We start from the raw sequence: 11,543 nt of genomic DNA on the forward strand, positions 1-11,543 counted from the left end.
CTGTAGTCTCTCTACCTACCAAGAGCCATACTCTGGAGCCACTGCAAGAGTGACATCTTGTGGCCAAAAGTACAACCACCATCACAACTCTTGAGAAACTTGTGCACAGAACAGATCAATCCCACAGCAGGCAAATGTGCTGGAGAGTAGAGCATACTGGCAAGAGGCCCATTCACACGTTATGTCCAACACTCGTACGAGTATACAGGTACAGATCTGTGCTCAGGTGCAGACTTTCACATGTTATGCTGAATGCAGGTACAGAAGTGCACTCCCTATCTGTACCATGCATTTGAAGGACCTGTATCCAGGTCCACTTTTATAATGAACACCTGTACAAGTGTACAGACACCTGTACACTCGTACAGCATAATGTCTGAACTGGACTAATGACTCTAGCCCACATAGTACCATGATAGGTTCCTGCTTTCCTGCAAACTAGTAGAGATGTAAATTTCCTTCATGAACCCCATTGCCACCTATTAAGATCAGAGGGAGGTCCAGTAGTGGTTGTGATCCAAAAACGGGCCTTTTCTAGGGTTTTCCTGAGGCTCTGTGACACACACTCCCAAATGAAATCAGAATCTCCCCATCTCTGGTTGTTTTTAAACGGCTTTTGGAAACACACCTGTTTCATCAGGCTTTTAGTTTAGGACGTTGTATTTACTTATGGAACTATTAATCTGTTTTATATGATTCGGGGGTTTTAGTTGCTGTCTCTTTAAATTGTAAACTGCCCTGAGATTTTATATAGGGCAGTAAATAAAGGAGCTCAATCAATCAATCAATCCTTGAACACAGGGGTTTTTCAAAACTCAGTCCCCAGATGTTGTTGGACTACAACTCCCATCATCCCTGGTCACAATGGCCTTGTGTGGCTCACTGTGGCTGGGCGTTATGGGAGTGATAATCCAACCGCTGGAAGTTTTCCACAATCGGCTTTTAGCACGCATCTCCTCTGGAATAGAGGGTGTGTGTTCACATATTGGCCAAATTCCCCCCCAAGTCCATCTAACCTATGAGGGAGCAATTTACACACAATTTGGGTTTTTCATTGCACATTTGAGTGTAGCCCAATTTATATCCAGGGTTTAAAAAATTCGCTTTTTGCATCATCCCCCCCCCCAACTTCAGACTCACTGTAAAGCCTTGCAGTAAACTCATGGTGAAACCTGCAGCTTGGGAAGGTTCCGGGGGGCTCCAAGCCGCAGAAGCCCTGCTTTCAAAAATCCACCGTGTGCCTGGACTGCACACTGGAGTGCCCTCTGCTCTGAGGATGTCCCGCCTTCTATTGACCTTAATGGAGAAACTGAAAGCAATAACTCTTTCTTGCTTTTGTGATATAACCCCCTCTAAAACAGAGATGCCCTACAACAAGGGTTCCCTTTCCCAACCTGTGGTACTCCAGATATTCATGAATTGCAACTCCCCTCATCCCCAGCCACAATATATTGTAGCTGGGGATGATGGGAGTTGTAGTTCAGCAACATCCGGAGTACCACAGGTTGGGAACGTAGGAAGCTGCCATACACTGAGTCAGACCATTGGTCCTTCCAGCTCAGTATTGTCTACACAGGCTGGCAGCGGCTTCTCCACGGTTGCAGGGAGGAGTCTCTCTCAGCCCTTTCTTGGAGATGCTGCCAGGGAGGGAACTTGGGACCTAGATGCTCTTCCTAGAGCGGCTCCATCCCCTGAGGGGAAGATCTTGCAGTACTCATACATCAAGTCTCCCCTTCATATGCAACCAGGGCAGACCCTGCTTAGCAGAGGGGACAGTTCATGCTTGCTACCACAAGGCCAGGATGCTGCCTGATCAAAATGACTTATTCCATTGCTCCAAGAAATGAGTAAGAGACAGGAGAAATTGCAGAAGCCCTCATAAAAGATCAAAATGCATTGTGCAGTCTTATTGGGCGAGCTTTTGGACACCTCCCACTATACTTTCCTTTCTGTTTTTGACAGCCACAGAAAGATACACCGAGCTAAAGTTTCCAGGAGTCGCCATTCACACCACCCCTGCCCCACCTCAAAAAGTGATCAAAACCCTTTCTCGCTAGCCCATAAGCAAAGCTCACCAGCCACCCTCCTGGAAGAAGAGAGTTTCCTGGAAGGAAAACATCCATCATTCACGTCTCGGCGTCAGCCGCAGCCCAGCTCCACTTAGTTCTGCTCTGTAAACACCACCACCTCTGCCCTAATATGCCCTTTCCCAGATCTCAGCCTAAGCAGAAATTCGCCTTGCCCGGCTCACATGCCTTTCCCACTCACATGTCTCAGCAACAGCTGTTGACGGAAGCCGCTCAGTTTCTGCTGCTGCTGCGGCGGCCGAAACTCCACTGGGGAGCCCGCTCGGGGTCCCAGCCCGAAAGAGCCACATCCCTGTGTCCCAGCATGCCTTGCTAACACATTCCTGGCGCTCATGGAGACTGCTTGAAAAGCAGCCAAACCGGCCCGTCCTGGCAGAAAGCCACACTGGCCTTCCAGCTTCAGAGGGCAGATGTTCATTAGGGAATTAAGAGCAGGAATACATCCAGGCAGGCAGACACCACGACCACCTGGACGTGTGTGCTGGAGTCCGAAGGAAAACTAGAGCCCCAGAGGCACCAAGCTCTTTGCAAGAGGTAAACCAGTCCCTGCCTCAAGGAGTTCGTTATCTAAATATAGATAAAAGGGAGGTCGTGGGAAAGAAAGGCAATTAGTGGCACACGAATTAAATGGCTATTTAAAAATAAAACTATTTAAAAAAACTTTAAATAGGGGTTTTTTTTAAAGCAGTGTGGTTTATACTATCAGATACTCGTAAGAATGTAAAAGTTACTTGCTCGATAAAAGAGGTTGCTCATTCAGTGTGGCGGTCAACTTTTCTTCCCCCCGACTGAGTTTGCCAGAGCCTGCTCTGTCCAGCAATGCAGCATTGATACAGGCTCGTCAGCGTTTGCTCACATTCTGCCCTCGCAGGGACCTGCAGTCAAATGTCTTTTTGGCTGGTTAATTCAGATCGGAATTGTGTGTCCTGCTCTCATGGCCCCTGAGCAACCTTGCCCAATGGTCTCTCCCCCCACCCACCCACCCACCCACCCCGCCCGCCATATTAGAAGAAAAGGAAAGCAAAAGATCAGCAACGGTCTTCCAGTTTCAATGAGCTTCCCAGCCTGTTCGCCTGGAGGTAGGAGTTACTCACCACAGGGAACTAGGGAAGCGACTATGCACAAGCCTGCAGAGACCTCTTCATTAGGGCTGTTCTCACAATCTTCGGGAAGGTAGAGATGCACCCAAGTTCAGGAGCTGTGCTCTCATTTTGTGATTGTGAGTAAAAAGCAGCTGTACCCAGCTGTTGAATGAGGCAGGAGAAAGTGCTCTCTCCTCCAGCCTGAGCCTCTCATATGACAATCACTTCCTTCCTCCTCACCTTACCTTGCCTTTTACTCACAGACAATCACAATAGGACTGTGAGGATGAGCCTGTTGAAGCAGTCTCAACCAGAACCTAGGAAGCTGCCATATACTGAGTCAGACCCTTGGTCCATCGAGCTCAGTATTGTCTACACAGACTGGCAGCGGCTTCTCCAAGGTTGCAGGCAGGAGTCTCTCGCAGCCCTATCTTGGAGATGCTGCCAGGGAGGGAACTGGGAACCTTCTGCATGCAAGCAGGTAGGTGCTCTTCCCAGAGCGGCCCCCATCCCCTAAGGCAGGGGTGCCCAACACAAATGCCTCAGTGGGCCAGAACCAACCATGACTTGGGCAGGGGCCAAAGTCAATTTCCAGCACATTAATTATTACATTTAAATACATTAAATAAAAAGATTAATGACTGTGAGGAGGCAGAGGGTTGGAGTCAGAGAGAAAGGTGAGGGGGAAGGGGGATTATGTCAGCGGGCTCCGGCCCACGGTGGGAAAAATCTGCTCTGAAGAAGCCAGCTTAATTCAGCTGCTGCTGGTGGTCAGCAGGACAGACCATGAGCGCTTCATGGCACCTGCTGGTGCAGCAGGATATTCCTACCTCTGGGCCAGCAAAAAAGGCCCCGAGGGCCAGATCTGGGCCCCGGCCCTTATGTTATGCAGGTCTGCCCTAAGGGGAATATCTTATAGCACACATACATAGTCTCCCATTCAAATGCAAACCAGGGCAGACCCTGCTTAGCAAAGGGGACAATTCATGCTTGCTACCACAAGACTGTCACCTGGTGCAGTGGGGAAATGCTTGACTAACAAGCAGAAGGTTGCCGGTTCAAATCCCCACTGGTACTATGTCGGGCAGCAGCGACATAGGAAGATTCTGAAAGGCATCATCTCATACTGTGAGGGAAGAGGCAATGGTAAACCGCTCCTGTATTCTACCAAAGACAACCCCAGGGCTCTGTTGTCGCTGGGAGGCAAAGTCGACTCAAGGGCACCCTTTACCTTACCATAAGACCAGCTCTCCTCCCATCCTCCTCCTCCTGCCATCAGGGGTGGCCTGTTACTGAGGCTAGCGGCCAAGTGCTGCCTCTCTCTACAGTCCTACAGGGGAGGGCAGCCCCCTTCCAAAGCTCTGAAAGAGGCACCCAGAAGGGGAAAGAGGGAAGGTGTCCAACAGCCTCCTCTCCTCTCCTCTCCTCACGCTTCTTGCCAGGGCCAGGCTGGCCCTAGAGAGCCGCTCTCCTCCCTGCAGGCAATAATCCCCTGCCCGAGGCGGCTGCCTCACCCGCCCCATGGAAGGGCCGCCCCGATTCCCATGTCCACAGGCTCATCCGTGCCATCGAGTGGAGGAGGAGGAGAGAGACAGGGAGCCAAGAGCCGTATCACATGCATCCGCTCCAAAGCTAACAGGTCTCCTCTAAGTCAATCACCCTGCTCTCGAGGGAGTGAGGTCTGGGCTGCAGCAGCCTCTTCCCGGCCAGCAGCCTCGCCCCACTGCAGCCTGGGCGAGGACAGCTCTCGTCGGCTCCTGGCTGCCTCCCGGGCCCAGAGCTGCCTGTAAGCGAAGCCGGCAGCCTAATGAATTAATTAATGGCTCCCCGGGGCCGCCTCCGTGGCTGCAAGAGAAGAGCGCCCGGCCGGGAGAGGAGGGTGCGCGGCCATGGCTGGCAGATGTCGGGGAGGGTGACAGGCCAGCCATCCGTCACCCAGCCCAGCAGGCTCCTCCGGCTTGCACAGCGGCGGGGACGAGGGAGACACCGAGGAGGCGGAGGAGGAGGGAGAAGATGGCGTGGGACCAGCCCTCGCGGCATCCCCTGTGCCAGTTGGGGGGGTCGCCTTCCCTGCTGCTCTGCTACTCCCGGACGGCCTGGAGCCAGCTGATCGAGGTAAGGAGAGACCTCTCCCCGGAGGCCCGAGGAGAAAGGAGCCTGGTTTTTAATGCAGGACGCCGAGTCCCTGGCAAGCCCAAGGCAGCCTGGAGAGGCACTGAGGAGCAAACTCTCCAGGCTCCAGCGATCGATCAGTCCAGCCGGCCAAAATGGCTGGCCTGGTCGGATTCTCCCAGGCTGGCATTCCGATTCGGGGAATTTCAGCTCCCCACCTCAACCCCTGCCCCCCAAAATATCAAGTTTCTAGCCCTCATGGCAGAGCTGCACACAGAAACTCCCAGAAGTGCCAGAGTGGTGGGGTTTTGTTTTACTGAGGCTCAGACAGAGACATTCTGCAAGCAATGAAGAAAAAAAGAGCACCTTTGAGAATATGCAGAGGGCATCCCCTTCACCGCCATGTCACAGCCTGCCTCAGGGAGAGGGTGGGGCCTTTGGGATCAGTGGGGATGATGAGATGGGTTTGTAATCTTGGCATCTTGTTTGGAAAAGAGAGACTTGTCCTAGATTCCTAAGTCGGAGAATGTACTTGTGGTAGCAAGCATGACTTGTGCCCTTAGCTAAGCAGGGTCCACCCTGGTTGCATTTGAAGGGGAGACTTGATGTGTGAGCACTGCAAGATATTCCCCTCAGGGGATGGAGCCGGCACTCTGGGAAGAGCATCAGAAGGTTCCCAGTTCCCTCCCTGGCAGCATCTCCAAGAGAGGGCTGAGAGAGGTTCCTGCCTGCAACCTTGGAGAAGCCACTGCCAGTCAGAGCAGACAATACTGAGCTAGATGGACCAAGGGCCTGACTCAGTATATGGCAGCTTCCTATGTTCCTAATCTTGCCATAGCCCAGGATGAGCTCCAGGCTTCAGGGGAACCCTTGGCTATGTGCTCTCCAGTGCACCCTTATTTAGGCTCTCTAATGTTTCAGGCAGGAGTCTCTTCCAGCCCTACCTGGAGATGTCAGGGAGGGAACCGGGAACCTTCTGTATGCAAGGCAGATGTTCTTCCAGAAGTGATGGTCCCCGAGGGGAATAAACTGCAACACTCATACCTACCATCCCATCCAAGTGCAAACCAAGGCAGACCCTGCTTAGCAGTGGTGAACCTGCTAAGTGAGCAAAGAGATACCTTTCCAAGTGGAGAGTCTCTTTTATTTAGCAGGGGGAGAGCAACTGGCCCTATCCAACCCCCAAACCCCAAAACACATCACTCCAGTGGCTGTTGCTGGTGTCTACCTTAGGTTCCTTTTTAGATTGTGAGCCCTTTGGGGACAGGGGACCATCTTATTTATGGATTATTATTTTTCTATGTAAACTGCGTTGGGAACTTTGGTTGACAAGTGGGATCTAAATATTTATATATAAATATAAATATAAAGTACCCTGCAATTTTATGCTCTTGTCAATATACCTTGTCACAGTTCTTAGTACACTTATTTATTTGATCTATATACTCCCTTTCCAAAAATGGCTCAGGGCGGTTATCCCACCTGCCTGGGATATGCATCCCATTAAACTCAGTGTGGAATTTGCTTCTCAGCAAATAAGCTTAGGATCAGGTTGTCAACATGCAGAGGCACATAGGAAGCAGCCTTCTACTGAGTCCGACCGTTGGTCCATCTAGCTCAGTATCGTCTGCACAGACTGGCAGCGGCTTCTCCAAGGTTACAGGCAGGAGTCTTGGAGATGCCAGGGAGGGAACTGGGAACCGTCTGCTCTTCCCAAGGCGGCCCCATCTCCTAAGGGGAATATCTGACAGTGCTGACATATGTAATCTCCAATTCAAATGCAAACCAGGACAGACTCTGCTTAGCAAAGGGGACAATTCATGCTCGCTCCCAGAAGACCAGCTCTCCTCCCAGTATAGACGGGACCTAGGGCAGGTCTCCCATGAGGTGATATGAAATGGTCGCCTCAGAAGGTGGTCCCTTCTGTTAAGCAGCATCCACCTTGGTTTGCATTTGGATGGGTGTCTACCGGTGTAAGCACCGTAAGAGATTCCCCTGAGGGGATGGGGGTGTAGCTCAGTGGGAGAATATCTGTATGAGGGAGGTCAACAAGACCAAGTTCACCGAGACCATCACCTCCAGGCAAACAGGCTGGAAAGCTCATCTCAAGGAAGGGGTAGGAGAGACCGGCCATCAGACTAGAACTAGGCGGTTTTAAAATGGGATTTGACAAATATCATAGAGCAGGGTTTCTTAACCTTGGGCTGCCCAATGTTGTTGGACTACAACTCCCAGAATCCTCAGCTACAGTGGCTTTTGCTTGGGGATTCTGGGAGTTGTAATCCAACAACATCTGGGGGTGCAAGGCTAAGAAACCCTGTCATTGAGGATAGGGCTCTCGATGGCTACATAGCTACATCTTTCCATCAGGATCAGAGAGGGCCTGCCCCTTAACGCCAGGTGCTGAGGAATACCAACAGGAGCGGGTGTTGTCTTCTTAATATCAGGCTTCCCAGATGCATCTGGTTGACCACTGTGTGAAGCTGGATGATGGACTAGATGGGCCTTTGGTCTGATCCAACAGGGCTGTTCTCACGTTACGTAGGAGAGCTGGTCCTTGTGGTAGCAAGCATGACTTGTCCCCATAGCTAAGCAGGGTCTGCCCTGGTTGCATATGAATGGGAAACTTGATGTGTGAGCACTGCAAGATATTCCCCTTTGGGGATGGAGCCGCTCTGGGAAAAGCAGAAGGTTCCAAGTTCCCTCCCTGGGGGCATCTCCAAGATAGGGCTGAGAGAGATTCCTGCCTGCAACCTGGGAGAAGCCGCTGCCAGTCTGTGCAGACAATACTGAGCTAGATAGACCAGTGGTCTGACTCAGTATATGGCAGCTTCCTATGTTCCTACAAGACTGTCTGGCCTGAGTGCCTGAATCCCTGGAAAACCGCTTCCAATCAGGGTAGACAATACTGATCTAGATGGATGGTCTGACTCCGTAGAAGGAGTCATGTATGTTCCTAGGCATGCAATCAGGTTTGGAAAGTGAATTCAAAGTGCCATCTTGAGAGGGGAAGTGAGCCTTATCAACAAGCAGTGCAAGAAACTGCAAACTGCACAACATGCTAAGTTTATTCAAGGGCAGCAACATTTACTTACTTATCTGACTAAGGATATTTCCATCCTGCCTTCCGGCCAAAATGACCTCAGGGCAGCTTGCAATAGTACTAACAATGACATCCATGCAAAAGTTCAAGAAAATAAGAGAAGAGAAAGGGGCCATGCAAGCTGGAGACGTTTCAATCTCCCTCCATTCACAGTCGTTAACCTTCCTCGTAGTAATGGGCACCAATGCAGATCCAGAAAAGTTCTGGGCATTATCAAACTGGGCAGTTCTGAAGACTTTGTGCTGCTAACATTCCTGTGACAAATGTTTAGCCCCAACAGGTTAGTAGGACTGCCATGTACAAAGGCAGTCTACCTGTGAATGCTAGTTTTGAGCAGAGGAGGGCCGGGCACTGGTTTCATATTCTGCTTGTGGATTTCTCAAAATACTTGGCTTGGCCACTATGGGTAGACAGAATGCTGGACTATGGACCCTGGGCTGATCCAGCCAGGCAAATCTTCTACGCCAGTGTGGGCCGGCTTCAGGCTTGCAGGTTCCTTTTTTTTTTTTTTTTACTTGCACCCCGAGGCCCACCAGCCAGAGTAGTTGCAGCTCAGGCAGGCACCCTCTTAGAATCAATGTGTTTGCAGTAACTCACGGTCCTTGCACAGAGAAATCCACTTCTGGTTTCCCCCAAAACTTTCTTCATTTCATCAGTCTAATTTAGCAAAAGAAAAGAAAAACCTTTTGTTCTTGCAATCCTTAGGCTGTTGGTAGGGATGTGCAAACTGATTCGACCACAAATCTGATTTCGGTCGAATCATGGGCAATTAGATTATTCTACCCCCCCCAAAAAAGGGGCTAGATTCAGGGTACAATAGAATCACCCCCAATTCAACCCAAATCAATTCAGGCAATTCGGGTGCCATTTTGAGGTCCGTTTTGCTGGAAAAAACAAGACTCAAAATGGCAGGGAGAGTCTACCAATTGGGATCCACAGTTAGACCAGCTCTCCGAAGCGGGCTGATGCATCAAGTCCTGAGCAGAGGGTTGGTCTACCCTCTGATCCCAACTGGTGGACCAGCTCTCCCCACCATTTTGAGGCCCGTTTTCCCAGCAAAATGGGCCTCAAAATGGCGCTGGATTTACCCAGATAGATTCGGGTCAAATCAGGGGGATTCATCGAGGCAGCTGACCAAGCCAGCTGCTTTTGACAGATCAGTTAGCGGATCTGCAATTTGATTCAGCCTCAAATAGAATTACATAAGTTGAGTCGTGCACACCCCTAGCTATTTGGAGTCAGAAATCCTTTGCTGATCTGCTGCAAACCAGCTACAGATCCACCAGTAGACTGAACTTACACAAACTCTTACCAAACAGAACACATTTCAGTCACATTCATTTTTCCCCCTAGCCTGTTTGAGATGGCAACATTTTACCTCCATTTTTCCTTGACTCCTGGTAAAATCCTGCTACTCTGAGCCCAGTTTTCACTGAAAGCAAGAAATCTGAATTTTTAAAAAAAGATTCCTCTTTTTAAAAAACAAGACAACCACTCTTCAAATCAAGCTTGTTTCCATTTCCTCCCTAAATTTCCTTTATCAGCACATTCCTGTTTTTTTGAAGCTAGCAGGGCACATGAAGGCAAGGAGCCATTCATTGATTGATTGGCTCAAAGGGTTCAGCAAGCAGGTTTAGCCCTTTGGCAAGGCAAAGTGACAATAAAGACGTGCAGATTTTAAAAGGCACAGATCCATTGGGAAATCCCTCACTAGAAGAAAGGAAGTTGATGTCCAGGGAGGGGGATTTTCTGCATGAGTCTCCTAAAGCTAGATCTTTATTCAGATTTGGGAGGATGGCCATTAATTGACCATAGGAAACTGCCTCATAGTGTGTCAGTCCATTTGCCCATCTGGCCCACGGTTGTCTACACTGACTGGCAGCAGCCCTCCAAGGTTTCAGGCAGGAGTCTTTCCCAGTGCTACCTAGAGATGCTGCCAGGGATTGAACCTGGATCCTTCTGCATGCAACGCAGAAGCTCTCCCACTGAGCTACGGCCCCCTAAAACTGAGAAAAATTAAAGGATGGGGCTTGTGGGTTTCATTAAGGGATCTTTCCTTTGAGCACTGGGCTAGTACAAGGTTGCCACCATTTTTCACTAGGAGAGCTCCTGTGCTTTTAATATGTGGTTGCCAGGCAAAATCACAACTTTTCTCTGCATGGAAAAATGGGAGGGAGGGATGCAGAACCACGCAGAAATATTTTGTGCCCACAGGGGTAGTTCGGACTCAGAACACCTTGTTTTTTTGTACTCTTTCTGTGTGTGAATATGCGTATGCCACTGTGTCAATAATGTGCCTATCACTTAAAAAACTTTCACTGGAAGTCTTGTTCAATTGATCTTTTAGTTATAACAGGTGAATTTGAAATATCTAACCCCAAAGCCAATGTCTAACCCAAAAACTAGATATTTAACCAATATTCCAAAGATTGATTTGAGATCTCTCTCTCTCTCTCTGAGCAGAGACAGACCAGCCCAATTCCAGTGTCACAAATTTAGATCCTTATTCCAAAGATCTGTCCAATTAACAGTGAATGCAGAAGCTGTGGTAATCCAGATGTTGCTGAGCTACAACTCCCATCACCCCCAGCCACAATAAACTTATCGGGGATGATGGGAGTTGTAGTTCAGCAGTATCTGAATTACCTCAGGTTGGGAACCCCTGATTTAGTTAGTTAGTAAATTTGTATACCTCCCCTAACTTTTGAATCTGGGCAGTTCACAACACATAAAATATAATTAAAATAGCATTTAAAACACTGAAACAGTTGAAAAACAAATTCACACTAAAATCTAGTTAAAAGCCTGGGCAAACAAATGTGTTTTCTTAAATGTGTCTTCTTAAAAACTGTCAGAGATGGGGGGGGCTGTCTTGATGGGGAGACCAGGAAGCAGATTCAGGCTAGTACATTAAGGAGAATTTCTTAACTGTAACAGCTGTTTGACAGTGGAACAATCTGCCACATGAAGCAGTGGGTTCTCCTTTGCTAGGGGCTTTCATCTGTCAGGGACGCTGCAGCTGTTTCCTGCACTGAGCAGAGGGTCGGCTAGAAAACCTCCAAAGGTCCGTTCAGCTCTAACATTCTCTTAAAAGGAGCCATTTTTCTTTTTTCTTTTTCTTTACTGGCTTTCATCTTGTGCCTTAAAGTCAGCTGTGAA

General features: G+C 49.4%; 1 protein-coding gene across 7 annotated transcripts in view; it reads right to left on the reverse strand.

The window, feature by feature from the left end:
• The window catches only part of ALS2CL (ALS2 C-terminal like), a 70,311-nt gene extending 60,528 nt beyond the window's left edge, over positions 1-9,783 (reverse strand). For 2 of the 7 annotated variants that reach the window (XM_053265392.1, XM_053265399.1), the window contains exon 1: positions 2,076-2,259. In XM_053265392.1, coding sequence (XP_053121367.1) covers positions 2,076-2,126 — 51 coding nt within the window. In that variant the 5' untranslated portion in view covers positions 2,127-2,259. The other 5 variants (XM_053265393.1, XM_053265394.1, XM_053265396.1 and 2 more) reach the window with 5 other exon arrangements.
• Between the last annotated feature and the right edge of the window lie 1,760 nt (positions 9,784-11,543).

The sequence above is a fragment of the Hemicordylus capensis genome, chromosome 6 (genome assembly GCF_027244095.1).
Source record: "Hemicordylus capensis ecotype Gifberg chromosome 6, rHemCap1.1.pri, whole genome shotgun sequence".
NCBI classification, from domain to species: domain Eukaryota; kingdom Metazoa; phylum Chordata; class Lepidosauria; order Squamata; family Cordylidae; genus Hemicordylus; species Hemicordylus capensis.